General features: G+C 42.4%; 1 protein-coding gene across 2 annotated transcripts; it reads right to left on the minus strand.

Moving 5' to 3' along the window:
• Positions 1-4227: 4227 nt before the first annotated feature.
• Positions 4228-17776, minus strand: csnk2a2b (casein kinase 2, alpha prime polypeptide b). Of its 2 annotated transcripts, XM_080505237.1 has the most exons (12): positions 16762-17776; positions 16203-16314; positions 13054-13155; positions 10495-10545; positions 10313-10372; positions 9067-9150; positions 7820-7930; positions 7638-7739; positions 6889-6989; positions 6488-6636; positions 5706-5789; positions 4228-4937 (listed from the first exon to the last, which is right to left on the minus strand). In XM_080505237.1, the coding sequence occupies exons 1-11, from the start codon at positions 16863-16865 to the stop codon at positions 5713-5715; spliced, it is 1053 nt and encodes a 350-aa protein (XP_080361363.1). In that variant the 5' UTR covers positions 16866-17776; the 3' UTR covers positions 4228-4937; positions 5706-5712. The 2 variants fall into 2 exon arrangements, with proteins under 2 accessions (XP_080361363.1, XP_080361364.1); XM_080505238.1 differs by lacking the exon at positions 10495-10545.
• Between the last annotated feature and the right edge of the window lie 250 nt (positions 17777-18026).

The following is an 18026-nucleotide window of genomic DNA, read 5'->3' on the forward strand; positions in this document are numbered from 1 at the left end:
TGTGTATAGAATTATACTACGATTGTCAACATGTTGACACACCAAACTTGCAATTGAAGGTAGATTATTGTCTTCATCTTGTATGTATGGTTGTGTTTTAAGATGGAGGAGCCCACCTTTACTCAAAATATATTACATTATAATATGGGCATTTAAATCAGTTTGCCATGGTGCATCAACATCTGGCTGATGTGCTTAAGATCATAAGAATTACCTCTAGTTTCAATGCATGAACTGCTGTATGTGTTATGTTTTCAGAAATGTGCAATAAAGTTTTAAGAACTCAATGATGAAGAATGTCTGCACATGTGCTCTGGATAGAAAAAAAAAAACAATTGATGCCAAGGATTTATCAAAAAATATATGAAAGTACCATTCCGATACAAGGAAATTCACATTGTGTCACAAAACAGACAATAATGATCAAATAGAAATATGAACAATAGAAATACATTAAAACAAACCGGATTAGGTAGCAAGTAGGAAATGCGGAAAATGGAAATGTAAAAGCTTTATTAAAATAAAAAGAGAAAACTAAGTATCCTATATTGTTTGTTGGAAAGCATTTAAAGGGCCGATTTGAAAGAGGAGAGTGTGTCAGCAGTTGTCAGGTGTTGAGAAGTTTGTTCCACTGGTGAAATTAAAGCTCCTTCGCTTGTTTCTTCTTGTTTCTGACTCTGGAAACACTTAGTAAGCCTCTTGCTGAGAACCCCAGGAGCCTCCATGTTTCATATTCTACAAGTAAATCAGAGATCTTGTCATCATTCTGTTTTGTGTTCTTGTCTTCTTCTCTTGCCGCCATGTTTTTTTCTGCTCAGTTGCCTGCCTCAGTTTGGATTTCCTGACTTTTACATGCGTTTCCCCTTTTTGACCAAGAAAATAAATTTTGCTTCAATTGAAGCAAATGAGATGTTAAAAGCGGATCCTTACCCACCATCATCCCCTTACCCTGTCTGTTTGATCCTCAAGCTTTGGTCCTCTATCAGAGTGCTGGGAGTTTTTATGGGGTTCTGTGCAGTATATTAGCCGTTCTTAGGACTGCACTGTTCTGGACTGAGGCGTTGATAGTTGTTCCTGGGAATGTCTGAAACTCTTTGTGTTCTTTCTTTCCACATCACTATCTATCACTGCTGCCCTCCTCTGTTGCATGAAAATCACCACAATGTCCGTTCGGTCTGTTTGTCAGTCTGGAAGCTGAAGTCCCACAGGATCTTAGCCCTGTTCTTCTCAACCACCTTCAAGGGAATGTCCCATCAGGATTTGGCAACTCATCAGGTTTCGGCTGTATGAGGCTTCACTTAGTGGCTCATCCGTTTCAGTACTGTAGATCTTGGTGTGTAGATCAGTGAGTGGACTTGTCTTAGCCGAGAGCAGGTGGCTGGTTGGAAAGCCACAATAGGAAGGCCTGTCTATTCCTATCTACGAGAAGCAGATCTAAGCACGTCAGTTACCTCCAAGAAATTAAACACCAAATATTCTCTGCCAAACAACATTTATTTACTGATCATTCTTGTTTCATTAGTTAGATCTTTAAAGTTTAAGGGAAATCAACAAAGATCTTATACATTTCACAATATACTTGAATCTCCCCTTCATGATCATGATCATCTCTGCAAAAAATTGCATTTGAATATGGCTCGTGTAAACTGAGGTGAAGGCAGTCGGATGGAAAAAAATAGTCTTCATTGTGACAGGAATACAAGCTTTGTTTACAGTCCACGATTGTTCATTTAAGATCTAAACTATGTGGAAACTACAGCTCACCTGCAGCACATTTGTACTCAGAGTCGACCCCAAGCCTCTGTTCCACCTGAATGTTTCATGGCTTGGATGCAAGTGGGTATATGTGGACGCTATACATTCGAGAGTGTGTGTTTGGGTCAGAGTGTACCCACATGAACGTGAGCGAGGAATCAGGTTGTAGATGCAGGAAGCTGGAGCTCTGGTTTCCATACAAGCAGGAAGACGATACTTCAGACACACAACAACAACCGCAGCTCATGTTAGTGACCTGTAAGGAACAGTTATAACATAAACTCCAAAAAATACAGATATCTCTTTTTTCCTGTTCAGAATAAAGCAGTAACAATAACACAAAGAATATGCTTAAATTGGAGCAATATTTTTTTTTTAAACCTTAAATATCATTTGTATTCAAAATACAGTGCTGTTCAGTTTTGATCCAGATGTTCCCTCATTGCTATAAAATATAGTCAGATTGTATAAAAAGCGAAACTAGCGTGAATATATGGTTGCTCATTCTCCAATAATTGCTTCAAAAGGTAATTTTTTTTTTAAGTTTCACAACTGATTTTTGATGTAAAATCATGCAGTTTTGCATAACATAAAAAAAACAAGTTGATTGTCTCATCTGAGCAGTGCTGAACAACAAGTTTATTAGTTTTAATCCACATTTGTGGATTTAAAACCCATCTCAACCAATCAGGGTATATGAGTGAATGTCAGTGAATATGAATTTGCAGGACTATTAAGAATGGAGGATTCATTTATATATATATTTTTTGCTAATACTCAGTTGAGAAAATATCAAATGAAAAAAATGCATTTGCTATATTATTGCTGTGAAATGTCTAGATTTCAACTCATTAACAAACCTCTCTGAAACTTACTTCAGATCGATGTATTCAAGTCTCGATCGCGAACTTTGCTTTAAGTTTTATTCTGAAGGAGCCTCTTTGAATCACCTTATAATCAGCTGTGGGTTTTACCCACGATGTCCAGTCAGACTTCAGAAGGTCCACTCACACCAGTTTCCCTCCCTCACACGTCCCCATTAGCAGATTGGTGTCCTCACAGTGGTATGGTTGTCACGGTAACGGTTGTGCAAGCGTACCCTTCTCACCATCACCTCCATGGCTGTGTCCACATCCTCTGAAACTGAGCCCAGTTACAGAAATGTTCCAAAGTGACTGTACACCGGGGTCAGTGGAAATTTTAAACTGTATTCACTGACATTCACACGGTGTGGTGGGAGGTCAGACTCTAGTCTCTCTCTCCCTCTCTGCTGAAAAGCAAGTGGGCATCCACATCTTTATTGTAAAATCACTAAAAAAAAGGTAATTTGTAACTGGAATACATTGCTGGTCTTGGGTAATTTGCATTTCACTGCAATTCATTGCATGTATTTTTGAAATGAGATTAACTCGGCTCACCACGGAACATTTTCTTAGTAAAGCTGCTTTAGGTTTAGACGGCTGAAAGGCGACGTTCGATTGTACCGAGCTCATTTCTTCATACATTCATGTTACCATTGCATGTCAGCAACACGGAGCCTCTCTCCTGTAGTGTGACTAATTTTTCCTCTTTCAGTCTTTTTCTCTTTTTACCGTCTAGTAACTCTAAACTGGTGCGGCACAAAGCCGTCACGTCACAGTTTGGATCTAGAGATGTTTCTCTAAGTAAATAAAACTGAATGACTTGTGTATGATTGAGGTCCTCAGAATTTATGGAAAACTTTTGACTTGTTATCATATCACATATGCAAAAAATACAATCAAGTTACCGCGGAGATTTCTCTTTAACACAAATGGATAAACTATTTTATTGCACCCAATTAAATATTTGAATAGTATGAAATTCATGTGCAACTTACAGACATCTCAGTACTTATCGGGACAAAGTTGCTTCTTGATAGAAATCGCATTACCAACGAAAGACTTCACACACATTAAACTGCTTCTTCATTGTGTTTAACTAGTTTCTTTGTTCATTTCCTCATATAAAACATGATGAGGACACCCTCCTGACCGAGTTCTTTGAGAAAGCTTATTGTGTTTTGGTCCTATTGTGCGAGAGCTTAAGATACTAAGGTCTTGTTTTTCTATCAGTCTTCTTAGTTTTGCACCACCCATTCATTCATTGCAGAATAAACACATTCACAGTGACCCTGCACCCACCACGAGGGGTTAAGATCGGCAGGTCTGTTTTCACTTTGGGAGGGAAGAGATATCAAGTTTAACAAATATGGGCGTCTCAATCGTTTCATCCTTCTGTTCAAATGAATATGGATTGAAAACACTTTGGTGTTTCTGAATTAAAGAAAGAGAGAGAGAGAAAAAACCTGAAACACAAGTTAAAGCATTGTCAGAGCTCAAGGATTCGTGGAATGAATTCACTCACAACCCAGGCAAGTTCATCTAAATAAAAATCATTTATTTTTTCATTAATATTATTATTATTATCATTCTATCTAGAGAGAGTCCACCATGCCACTTTCAGAGCTGGAGTAGTGCTAAGACACCGGTCTGTCTGTTGAAGGAGGGGACGGGGAGGAAGAGGAAGAGGAGGACAGACAGACGGATGGATGGACAGTCAGACCGGGGGTGGGGGGTAAGTTAGGGGGTGGGGACTTGTACAGGATCACACTCCTGTTCATTCTCCATGCTGATGCAAACGAGGGCGGTATAACGGAAGAAAGGAGGGGAGATTGAATTGTCTTTGATAGTACTTTGTTGGCCTACATGAGACTGAGCTGGGAGGGCAAAGACCGGGGACGGGGACGGGGGACAGGGACGAGGAGGTGGGGGTAGCAGCTTCAAAGCTCATTGGTCAGGCTGCTGGACAGGGAACCAGGACAAGCCAATCACAGACTGATACAGAGGAGGAGGGTGTGTGTGTTTCCTGTGTCTGTGTGTGTGTTTGTGCTGTATGCATCAATGTGCTTGACTTGATGTATGCGTGTGTGTGTGTGTGTGTGTGTGTGTGTGTGTGTGTGTGTGTGTGTGTGTGTGTGTGTGTGTGTGTGTGTGTGTGTGTGTGTGTGTGTGTGTGTGTGTGTGTGTGTGTCTGTATGCATGTGTCTGTGAGTGTGTAACTGGTTAGAGTTACTTTGATCCATTGTCACTGTACACTTGTCAAAGTTACTGTCACAACCGGGTACAAAGTTGAGGTAACAAACTTCCTTCATCTTCCATTTTCTGTGGGGAAAAAAACAGAGAATTAAAAATTGTGAGGATGAGCGTGTGAGGAAATCAGCTTGTAGGGTTAGGGGATGACTTATTGCAGCATAATTGTTTTTATATTAATTACTTTTGATGACAAAAATCATAATAGAAGCAAATAAATGGAAGGTAAAACAATTTTTTTTTTTTAACAAAGTGTAAGAGATACGAGTTAAAATAGTAAAATAAGCTTTAGTGTAATCATCGTCTCATCATATTCTTTAAAATCATACTGGAAATTTTATTAAACACGTACAAAACAAACGGTCACGAGACACAGACAACATGACATGGAGGTGTGATTCGGGTCAGTTAATGGGTTTATCCACTTGGAAAGTCATTTTCCCGAAGGCTGACACAAAAAAGTTGGACGACTCGTTTCCGTTTAATCTCTTCATTTCTTTTAAATCATAATCTCTTGATAAAACAACAGCAACTGATGGTATTTCTCTATACTTTTTCAATGGCAGTTGCTGATAAAAATCCTTGAACACATTTCATATAATGCTGCACAGCTCACAAATGAATATAGCAGAACTTCAAAGCAAATATTTGAAAGACAATCTCGCGCGCGCACGCACGCACGCACGCACGCACGCACGCACGCACACACACACACACACACACACACACACACACACACACACACACACACACACACACACACACACACACACACACACACACACACACACACACACACACACACACACACACGCATATACACACAGTTTGAAGCGTCACCTGTGTTTCATCGTGCTGTAGTGTTGCCACTGGAAACCATGTTGTTTTCAGAGTTCGACAGAGATTGTTCCTTTACTACTGGATCTGCAGGACAAACACACGACACCCTTTTTTAAGTTGTTTTTTTTTAAACCCCCCAAAAAAGCAGTCTTCGATGCGCAGCTCTCGGTAGGATTCAAAAGTTATGTGGTACAGCTTGTACAGCTGCAAACGGACCAAACACAGAATATGACAGCTTAAGAAGAGAAACGTCCACACAGTTCATCGCATCGCTGCTGTTTTTACTATTCCGTATATTACTTACGCTGCAGGTGAAGGGAAAGAGAAACAAACAACAGAGTTTCATATTTGTTTTATAGTGTTCTGTGCTATAAATGTAATTCTTGTATAATTCCAACCACTTCAGTCATTTTTGTATTTTTCAGCTCTCAGAAGTCGTCACCTTCCATAAAAAAGCCAAACAATGTGTCGATAAAATATTTTGTGCCTCTGATAAAAACGGCTTGGAAAAAGCGCTGAGATGCAGTCAGTACTTCTGCTTCACTGTAGGGGGCAGTACGAAGTGCATAGATTTCACGTACATTTTGAATGTGGTTAAAATTATAGGTTCCCTGGGTTAAAAAAACACAATATGTCTTAACAAAATTTAAATATAAAATGGGAGCTGAACTTTACTTTAAAGAATTCTACCATGAGACAGATAATCAGCGGTCTGTGTGGCAATTGTATTTTAGGTCTGCTGTCGTGTTAATGCAGTTGTAACACCTTTACGCGTGTCTTACAGAAGTAGGGGTGCTCCATGGCCTCCGTGGCGGTCAGCCTCTGTTGATGGTCGTAGCGTAGCAGCTTGTCCAGCAGGTCCAGAGCCTCGGGACTCACCAGGTGCTGGTTCTCCGTCTGCACAAACTGTTCCCAGCGCTTCCTGCTCTGCCTGCAGAGACCAACAACAGCAGGGTGACTCCATCAGTGCTGCTCAGAGGGTCACACAAAAAACACAGTGCCATCAGTGTCTGCTCCCCGGTGCTGCATGATCACATCATCATGCCACACCACAGAATGAGAATTGTACGATTAGAACATGTTATAACCTCAGCGTGAAGCTCATTAAGGGAAACCCAAAACTTCTCAACTTGCTCTCCCGACCAGACTCTGTGGGTGTGATGGAGTCTGTCAGTTTGCTTACTGTCCCAGCAGGTCTTTGAAGCGAGGGTCCAGCTCGATGTGGTATTTCCGCAGGTATCCGAACAGCTCGTCTGTTCCCAGGACCTTGGCGATTCGCACCAGCTAGGAAACGCAACAGACTGAGGATCAGTGGCGGATCGGGACCATTTTCTCTACAGGCTGTTGATTACAAATGCATGAAATTGAAAAAAAAAAAATATATACAATTATGTTCTGTGGTTTTTCTGTTTGTTCAACAAATATAAAGAGTGTCTCTAAATGAACTTTCACTAAATGTTCTGAAGAGTAAATTGTGAAGGGACTTAATTATGTTACATTTGGTAAAAAAATTTTGGGTGCATGTGCATAAAAGGTTATAAGAAGAAGAAGGAATGGGAAATAAAAACCTTGCCACTGAAGGATGTATTCTAAAAAAAAAAAACCCTGATGTTTTTTGACTTAAAAGATTCAAGAGTCGATCCTTCTGCCACACTGTGGAAAAATAGCCTCCACACTCCGATTTGAGTGATATCTTCAGGAGTTCCCCAATGATCACATTTCGGACAACAATCTTTAATTCAATTAAATTTAATAAATGTTATGGCTGATATTGACATAACTTTTTATCAGTACAGTTTTTTGTCTATTTGAACTTTTTAGAATTTATTTATTAGGATATTCAAGGATTTGGGGCAAGAGGAGGAAAATGTAAGTCATACAAGATTATGCCATAACACAGGTAAATCCACACACGTCGACTGTGGCCTTTACCTGGTCGTAGTTGTCTTGTCCGTGGAAGAAGGGCTCTTTCTGGAAGATCATACTGGCCAGCATACAGCCCAGGCTCCACATGTCTAGGCTGTAGTCATACATCTGCAGCACAAGGTCATCAAAACATCAGAAACATCCACACGTGACACCGGTTTGGTCACAGCGACCTTACCGGCGTTTACCTGGTAGTCCACGAGCAGCTCTGGGCCTTTGAAGTATCGCGAGGCGACCCTGACGTTGTACTCCTGGGACGGGTGGTAAAACTCTGCCAAACCCCAGTCTATAAGGCGTAGCTGAGAAAGGAAGACAAGAGTGAGCTGCAGCCTCGCTTCACCCCTGATCAGCAGCACATCCTGCGATAAAGTACAGAGAGCTTTAAATTGGTGATCTGCTGCCCCCTACTGTACAATCACAGCATTGCTTTTATTAAAATACACATTTCTTTCAGTAATCGGCAGTAAAATAGCTTTTACTGCCGATTCTTAACCACTTATAGGACACGCTAAAATGTATAAACCTGAAGACGAACGCCAAATCTGGATATTTAAATTCTATAGAGACGAGATGTGCCTTTACTTGCCAATTATATACTGAAATGTCTTGCAAAATGCTGCAATACTGAGAGAAATCTCATAAATTTCCACATTCGTAGCTTTAAAAAACAAAAAAAAACAAATCTGAATGGGTCTCAGTCCTTTTTGAAATTTTCATACAACTTTTTTATTTCTACTGTTGCATAATAAAACGTGTCATTTACATAAAGTACATAAAATGTGACATACAAGACTTAGTGGGTGAATATTCAAAAATGCATCATCATTGCAGTAATTTTCTGTGTATTACTGACATATAAGCATAGTTTTGATAGCCACATAATATACATGCATCAATCAGCTGGTCCAACTTGGATATGGAGATGCCTTGCAACAATAAAAGTGTTTAATGTGTTGACTGGGAACAAATGACAACCATTGACACGCCAAGGAACATTCAAAGTTTTATAGGATTTTTCCAAACCTGCAGTGAAATCTCTCGTTTTTAATAAGCTTTGGTGAGGAATGGAAGTTGATTTGTCAAATTGCAGCAATAGAAAGCATCAAAATCACACTGGTTTGGATGGAAATTAAATCCGCTGTAATTTCAATGGGCTTCTCTCTCCCAGTGCAATCACACAGGGGTTGTGCGAGAGTATAAAAGCCCACGCTAATGCAACACAAACTCAAAATAGGAGGGGAGAAGATGGATAACAAAAGAATGAAGGGGGGGGGGGGGGGGGGGGGGTGCACTGAAAGCCAGAGAGAAAATGAAGCAGTGTGAGAGAGAACAGGAGGGCAGAAATAGCCCAGCGAGAGACAAGATTCAGAGTGTGAGCGTGGGCGTGTGAAGGGAGAAAAGAAATAAATAAGAGACTATTTAGGGCACCACCTACCTTTCTCAACTGGTGGTCGATCATCACATTGTGGGGTTTGACGTCACGATGCATGATTCCCATACTGTGACAGTAGTCCAGAGCCTGGCACACACACACACACACACACACGCACACACGCACACACGCACACACGCACACAGAGATACAAATCAGTCTGTTGGATTTCTGGGAACGTCTCCAAGAACAGCGGCTGAGTGGGAGAACTTAGTGCAGCATTAATTAAGTGGTAATCAGCGATGGATGGCGCAGACGCTCGCGTACAAAGAAAACCGTGTACAAACAATTCTCTCTTAATTCCTCACGCAAAAGCCGAAAGTGAGATTAGTCCCATTTAAAAAATTTTTTAATAAAAATGTATACTAAATCAGCACAGGGACGCTCCTCTGAATCTGTGCCTCTTACTGGAATGTTTTGAAATTGTATGATTTTAAAATTGGGATCATTTGCAAGATTCGTGTGATGAACACATTCTAAAAGTTTCCACAAAATATAGAAAAATTTAATAAACAATTATTGATGAATGTTCATGAATCGTGTGTGTGTGTGTGTGTGTGTGTGTGTGTGTGTGTGTGTGTGAGAGAGAGATGACATTAACCATGTGAAAGAGGCCAGCCCCCTTTCGTATCCATAAGTAAGCAGATGCTGTCTTTTTGGGGAGAATGTTCTTTTTGCATGATCCAATTTTAATATTTTGACCAAAAAAAATGTTTCGCATAGAAGGAGCAAGTAGCTATAGTATGAAAAAAAGATTTAATTTATAGACAATTCTCAATTTGAACACAAAACTGCTGTTACTTAATGCTTTTTTTTGTTATTTTAACTATGGAGCTGCTTCACAAGGATGTTAAAAGTTATACATCTTAAGTCTGAAAGTTGAAAAGGGCCCCGTGAATAAAGATCAATAGGAAAACTAAATAATTCCACAGGTCATTTGTCAATTTATGTTCACCTGAGTGATTGTAATTGTGTTGATTTGGAGTGATATTTTGATAGTAGAGTACAATACATATTTATCTTGAATTTATGTAAAAGAGGCCCATAAACACTTTAGTAAGTGGAAGATAGGCTGAAGGAGGAAGATGTTGGACAGAAACTAGGAGTGAACCGGAAGAATTCGGTTGAAATGTGAACAGAGTTGAAAATGCCACTTCAGCACAGTGACTTGCTGTTGGTACAGCGATAATAGTGACGTACGGAGAAAAGAGGCCATGTGGTGGTGGTACACTCTGCTAAAGAGACTCACCTTCAGTAGTTCATACATATAGAATCGGATGTCGTAGTCTGTCAACTTCTGGTACAACTCCTACAGGAACAAAAATAATTCAGGTTTCACTGCTCCTTTACCAATAAGAGACGACATGAGAACACGAGGCGAAACGAGAGTCGATTACATCAAGCAGGGGAGGAAAGAAGTGATGATTGTACCTTAAAATCTGTGTTATTGATGCATTCAAAGACGAGTGCTGGAGTTCTGGACTGTACAGCCACCGCAGAGAGAGAAAAGCAGAGAGAGGCAGAGGGGGGGATCATCAGAAACTCGCAATAGTCAGAAATAAACAGAGTGAGAAAGAAAGAACGGGATGCAGACGATTACTGATTTACAGCTTCAGTAAAAAAAATACAAAATAAAAATCATGTTTAATACAGAGACGAGCAGTCGCTGCTGCTCCACTTTAAACCTGTCCGGGAAGTGTAAGGATCATTTTGGAAGAGACTCTGTAGTTTAGAGGAACAAAAACAAACCAGGAAGGACGACGGCGGGGGCTCCCTGAAACACGTCCCGGCTGAGCGCAACACTTCCAGGGCCTAAAAATACTCTTCCTTCCTGGTTTGTTGTCGCTTTCCAAGCCAGACGGCGTGCCAGAAACTTTTGGTTTTTTGGTTTGAAGGGATACGGGCGTCATCAGTTATACAATGTGATCTCTTCAACTTCTGAGCGAGGAATTAATGCAAATTATCGTGACTATACGTCTCGTTTGGATGTTTTTCTCAACACGCGAGGACGATTCACACTGGAAGGGCCGACGGAAGCTTTTATTTAGTGCCAAAGTGATTAATTTAACAGGAAACAATGGGAATACATAGTGGTTTATATAGAGTCCAAACAGGTCATTTAATTTACAAATTAATTAGGTTTCGGATTCAAAATTATGATACAAGTTTAATAAACATCTGTGCCCATGTTTACAATAAGAGCATATGTGTATATGACCCCCAACACTCCCAAAAGAAGTTTCAACATTCCTCAAAAACCCAAGAGGACATCATTGATTTTGCACTTTAATACATTTCAAAACTTGTACTTTCACACTGAAGTATTTGTACGTCTGCATAAAGATTATGAGTACCTTTGCCACTTCTGCAGATGTGAAATCCTCATTGAAATAATCTTATATGCACTTTCCGTTATTTATGTTTTTATGCTCAATTGATCGCCTGCAAAATGCACACAGAAATGCGAAATGTTTCGTGCTTTAAAATTGATCTCTTAGTTAAGCAGAAAAGTCGCTGTAAAGTACAGATCAGATCACATTTTAATCCCAACTCGTGCAGGAAGCCCGTCAGTGTTTTTGCCACGGTGTTATCTTGACTGTTTATTTTGATCACACAGGGAAAACTTCAGATATTTGCAGGAGCAACGGGAACCCTGCAAAACCAGAAATAATCATGAGATGCGTCACGGCGAAACACGAATTACAAGCTTTCATTGTCCCACAAGCCGACAGCCATGAGTAATCAGCACACGCAAAATCACAGGATGTGCCTTCCCAGGTTTAAAAAATAAAAAATAAAATAAAAGGTGATTATGTCATTCGTGACACCTGAAAGCATGTTTGATCTCGAAGATTTCTTCAAATGTTTCATGGCACTGTTGGCAGGTGCTTACAGCCAATATCCAAACTAGATACAGATGAGATGCAGCGACTTCATACCGAGGACTGAAAACACGCCAGGAGCAAATTACAAGGACGTTACAACTTCTTTGAAAGTTGACATTACTTTGTGGAGGAAAGATAAACCATGATGCAGGGCGTACACTGCAATACAATGCAAATATTCTCGTCAGTCTCTATTGTTGTGACGTATATAATTTAGGCCGCGTTCCGTTTTATGCATTTCTAATATTGTTTTCTACTCGAGCTAGTTTCAATGTCATCTACACATACACCACTTTATTGGTGGGATTGTAATACATTTACACCATTAATGACACAAACTTCTGATGGAGGTTAAAGATAAAGAAGTCAACTGAAAGGATCTTTTAATGCAATACAACATAGAGAACATATCACATTTTATACAAAATAATTAATCAATATGATTTTAAGTCTCAAAACAAAAAAAAAGGCAAGCAAGTGGCTTTAAACTAAAACAACAATCATCTATGGAAGCATTTCACAATGAAAAGGTTCAATACTCTAAAGACGCAAAGATCATCAAAAGAAAACTTTGGCATTTTCCCACTTCGGCAGTCTCAAATGGCACTTTTCATATTCCGCCTCATATTTCCCAGCACAAGTGAAAGATACCGAGTAGTAAGTAGTTCCTCTTTCAAAACTTCAGAAACTGCTGGAGAAATTTCACAGGTGAATAAGGGCTCTGTCACGACATTTTGGATCCTAAAAATGCACAAATGTCTCAAATTCAAGAGCTTATTGGGATTTACGGTAAAAATGGGAGAAAAAATAAAACTATTTCATGTCGTAGGTTTGACTAGAAAATGCTCAAAGCAGTTCAGAATAGAAACAGTCGGACTGGCGGAGTAACGCTATTAAAGTGAGCAATTAAAGCACAAAACCCAGAGCGATCAATTATTCAGAGTCGTCTCGACTCGCATCAGTCCCTCCAGAGAATCTGGGCATCAAGCATCTCATTTATCGCCACCCCCCCCCCCCCCCCTTCGCCGGATGCACATGTTCGACTCTAAACTACCTCCGCTTCTTAAAGCGCACTCACAAAAAGTAGTGTAACTGAATAGCCTACCACGGGGTCTTTGACCGTGTCCACCAGGCGGATGATATTGGTTCCTCCTCGCAGGTTTTCCAGGATCTTGATCTCTCGTTTGATCTTCTTCTTCTTCACCGGCTGATTTGAGCAAATAGAAAAGAAAGCGATTTAACGAGACACAAAATGCCAGCAGGGTTGTTGTTTTTTATCCTCCCTTTTTCCCCGTCCTGGGGAGAAAGCTGCTGAATCTGCTCACTCTGCCGCTGCGTCCCTCAGTCGTACCGCCAGAGCTTTTATTTACCCCTCAGTGACTGACAGACGATTCCACTCCGTCAGTGGAAACACCTGGTTTCATGGGTTTTTTTTTGTTTTTTTTGGGAGGTTATTATCTCAGCTGTCTCACAGATGCTAATGCATGAAGTCAAGAGTGAGTACATCTGTGGTTCTAGGTCATTCTATTCAGCCAATTAACGTCTTTCTTTCTTTCTTTTTTTTTTTTAATAAGGAGTTTCGGTTGCTTCCCTCACTGAAGATGTTAAACTGTGCAAAACTGGAAGTAGCAGAGATAAGGATTCAATCTTACATGCCATATTGATTCAGAGAGAAGACAACGTCTTTATCCTCTGAAAACGTCAGGTTGTTCTATAGTCGGAGCAACACAAGATTTATTTCCCCCCCCGAGAAATAAATTGGGGAAAAACGACACCTCGTCACATGTCAGATGGCGCTTCTGACGAAGACACGGTCCAAAACTGTCAGGCAAAAAAAATCCATCTTTCCCTACATGTTTGTCGATTAAAAAGAAACTATATCCTGAAGTAAGAAACGACAAAATGAACATAATTCAGCTAATATTCGTTTCCCTTTATGGCACCATATATGTAAGGAACGTGCATTTGTGTATGAGCACATCGGTTTCTCGCGGAAGTAGCACAGGCTTTAAATTAGTGCAAGATTTTCTGCCAAGAAACACTTTTTGCAACAAAAGAAACCGTGAAGTAAACATGTTTCTCCACATTTTGTTCAGAGTTTACGTTGAACCAACAGGCAATAGAGCCATAACCCGCTTTTTATGCTTGTATTTCTCGCTGTTCTTGTTTTTTGCAGCTGGCTACCAAAAAAATTAATGCTTGAACTTTAAAACATATGATATAGCAGTTCCCCTGGAGAAAAGAGAACGTCGCCACCTGTTCATTAGGTAGAGCTGAAATCCATTGGATTCCACACATTTTCAAAGCCCAACCCAGAAGTTTACATCACAGGGATCTTATGAAAACGGTTCCAAAATTTCTTTCAGCTTCGGGGACAACTCCGATTATCTCCAGCAAAAACTGGTCGACAACATATTGCAGACGAATTCTTTTCACAATATGAACGTCTCACAAAAACAAAACGGAAGAAAGTGCGATAGATTGTTTCCATGTTCATCGTTCAGTCAGTTTTAAAGGTATTCAAGTAAGGATATTTACTTTTTTCCAACTGATCCTGTCAGGGGATAATTATTATCTGCCTTCATCTCACTGCCACTGACTTTCTGTCATATATATATTTTTTTTTATTTTCCTGTGGGATTTCCAAACAACAGGAGACAGGGGGGGGGGGGGGCAGCGATGCTGGTGGGGGTCTTCGGCTGTCTTAACAGCAGGCCTGCAATTAGCACAAGTTCAGCATTTCCATGCTGACCTCCAGTAGAGCTTCAACCAATGGTGCACTGATCGTTTCATCCCTTCAAGAAGAAACACCACGATGAAAATGGTACGAGCTTCCTTCAGCAAATCGTCTTCTGATAAAGCTCAATAATCTCCATGATGCAATTAAGAGATTTACAGAAATTGAGATTTAAAAAAAAGAAGAAGAAGAAGAAGAAGCAAGCTTTGCATGATGCAGAATTTGAAAGATGAGCAGAAATGTTCGCTCCCGTTCGTCACAAAATTGCTGCGCTGAGAATCCCCGCCACATTTACGTGTCAATCATTGTGTCTCGAGAAGCTGGTTCAGCAGAGCAGCTCCATGCAATGAACGCGGTTACAAAACCAAAGAAAACCCTGCAGGACAGAGACCAGCAACGCCGTCAAACCCACACAAACTGTGGAAATCAATCACCTCTCACACCCGAAACAAGAATCACACCACTTAACCAACAATCCAAGATTACTGAACTCCATGCTGGTTAATAAATAAATAAAAAAATCTTAGTTAAGAGCAGAACAACATTAAGGTTTCTACCCTGAAGCACAACTGTAACGCTGCAAATATATTACTAATATTCTTGCAGATTGGTTTCGCCCCTTAATAATCCGGTAATTCCAAGCATGCAACCAGAGACCAGAGACACGAGGATGGCGAGAAGTGTTGAAACTGGAAAAGCGAAAGAAACCCGCAAATTAAAGCACAAACATTTAGTGTGGATAAGATCTGGACTCCGGGACCCCGTTGGGAAGGCGCCAGAGCCTGAGTCCAAAACACAAACATGACTGATCGATCAGCTCCATCTCACACCTACGAGTAATCTGGAGTCGGCGATGAGCCTTGACGTGCACGCACAGGGAGAACGTGCAAACAGAAAGGCATCGATGTGAACTTAGAATCGTTTGCGGAAGCAGTAAAAAGCGCCCGAGTGTGGAGCGGTACAGGGGAGCTGGGGGATGCCGGGAGCTCCTCCGTGCAGACTTACAGTGGGAAAGAAGATCGATGGATGGATCATTTGGCATTTTAACAAAACCAAGATCGAATTCCCAGCTTCAGCGTGGAAGAAGCAACTAATTTGACATTTCTATATGAAATACAACCTGCAAGAAAACACGGCATCAGCTGCAGCGAGTGAGCAGGGGTGTGTACAAATAAACATAGTAAATTCCAAGAAGTACAGGGAAGTCTTCCATTATGCAATAAGATTATAAACAATGACTTAATTATACAGCAGCGTCTTCTTTTTACTTGCATGTAAATCTAATGCTCTGAACGTTTAATTTAATCCTGCAAGTGAATTTTTCAACTTTTATGGAGTTTATGATCATGTAGTGAAGAAAAATTCCCCAATATCACCACAACTACAGCTAGAATAAGGCAAAGCTTGATGTATTTGCTGAAGTGATAATGAGCTCAAGTGAAATGGGATGTTTACAGACACAAACGGAATCAGTTTTCTGAAGTGTAAAAAAAAAAAAAGAGAGAGCAGCTGCTCACCTTCAGGATTTTGACCACCACCTTCTCATTGTTGGTGATGTTGATAGCCTCGAACACTTCGCTGTACTTCCCTCTGCCCAGCTTTCGAACCAGCTGGTAGTCCTCCTGGTTGCTACAAGGACAGGAAAAAACCCCAGTATGACTGTGTGAGAAAAAAAATGTTTTCCAGCTCTAGCAATTAAGTCAGTGTATGAGCTGTTCCTCAGTGTTTCAGAGATAAGCCCAAGCTCTGGGGTGGGAGAGGAAGTGATTTCTGGCTCAAAATCCTCTGCAGGAGGAAATGTTATTTAAGTGGAACCAACAAGGGTTGAATGTGGGGACAGGGATGGAGGTAAAGGGGGGGGGGGGGGGGGGGGGGGGGGGGGGGGGAGTGTCAGACAGCACAGAAGAGCCAGCCTGGCAGACAGCACTACCATTGTGTCATCGCAGCCTCACAGCTAGATGTATAATAATAGACGCCCATCTGCCTCCCTCTGCTCTTCCACAGTGATCCATTATCTGCTGTGGTCACCACATGCATGCAATTAGAGCAAAATGCAGCAATCAGAAATGTCCTCACTTCCAGTTGGGTACGTGGGCCTCGTAGTCCCAGTACTCCCGGGTCTTCAGGGTGTTGACGTCTGCATACACACGGGACTTGCTACCGGCCACCGGACCCGGCATGGCGAGACCCGTGGCTCGGGGGGCGCCGTGGGGCGTGTGTGGCGGATATCTGAGGACGAACCAGCTGGAGAAGGGTGGTGGTGGTGGTGGAAGGTGATTTGCAGTGTGTGTGGGGGTGTGTGTGTGAAGTGGAACAGGCCAGCCAGCTAGTTTGCGGAGGAGAAGCAACCAATCTCGGGAGGATTAAATTAAAGAAAGAAAAAAAAAAAAGGAGGGGGAGGGGGGGGGGGGGGGGGGCAGAGATGTCCGACGTGGGTTTGCTGCAGTCACTGCCCGCCGAGCAGCGCTCCTTGTCGGACTGGCAGCAGCAGCAGAGTCGGTGTCGGTGCGGGGGTCGGATGGGTCGGGGTGACAGTTGCAGCTGAGATTACTCACGGGTGGAGGGAGGCATCGGGGTGTGTTGAGGTAGAGAGAGACGGAACCCTAAAAAGGCCACAGCGGGGGTTTGGAGGTGCGGGTTCGGTGGTCGAGCTACCGCCGGTTTAATAGTTCGAAACTGACGGTTCTTCTCTGCGGGGCCCAGATCCTGGAGGGAAGCGGTGGGCTTCCAGCTCTCGAGACGGTTGGTCGGTCGGGGAGGAGCGAGGGATGCCCTCGGCTCGGCTCGGCGGGGTCCGGTGTTGGCTATCAATCAGCTGTTGATGTGACGGATCGGTAGCGGGGGTCGGGCCGGAGGGAGCCGGGGGGGAGGAGCGGCGGAAGGATCGATGTTGTTAGCTAGCGTTAGCCGGCGATGCTACCTCAGCGCGGAGATGTCGCACCGACTGGGAGCGCTCGGCGCCGTGCACCACCATCGGCGGAGCCCGCGTCATGTGCGGACCGGCGGCTGTGCGGTCGCGAGGGGGGGCGGGTGACCGGGAGCGAGCTCCTCGGAGGTCCGGTACCAGAGGCCGAACGGAAGGGGCCCGGGATTTCAAGGGGGAGGAGGAGGAGGAGGAGGGAGGGAGGGAGGGGGGGTTCTCTTCTGCAGCCACGGACCTCCCCGATCGAGAGCGCAGGGGAAGGGGAGCGGATCGCGATTGAGGAGGCAGAGAGAGCCGCCCGGATGTGAAAGCCGCGGGCTGCCGGGGTGAAGATAAGGAGTGCGACCCTCCAGGCGGACGGCTGCTGCACAGCGCCCTCTGCTGGAGGAGCGGTCCAACAGCTCCCGAGGATTCCCCC

Source organism: Blennius ocellaris, assembly GCF_963422515.1.
Source record: "Blennius ocellaris genome assembly, chromosome: 11".
In the NCBI taxonomy this organism is placed as follows: domain Eukaryota; kingdom Metazoa; phylum Chordata; class Actinopteri; order Blenniiformes; family Blenniidae; genus Blennius; species Blennius ocellaris.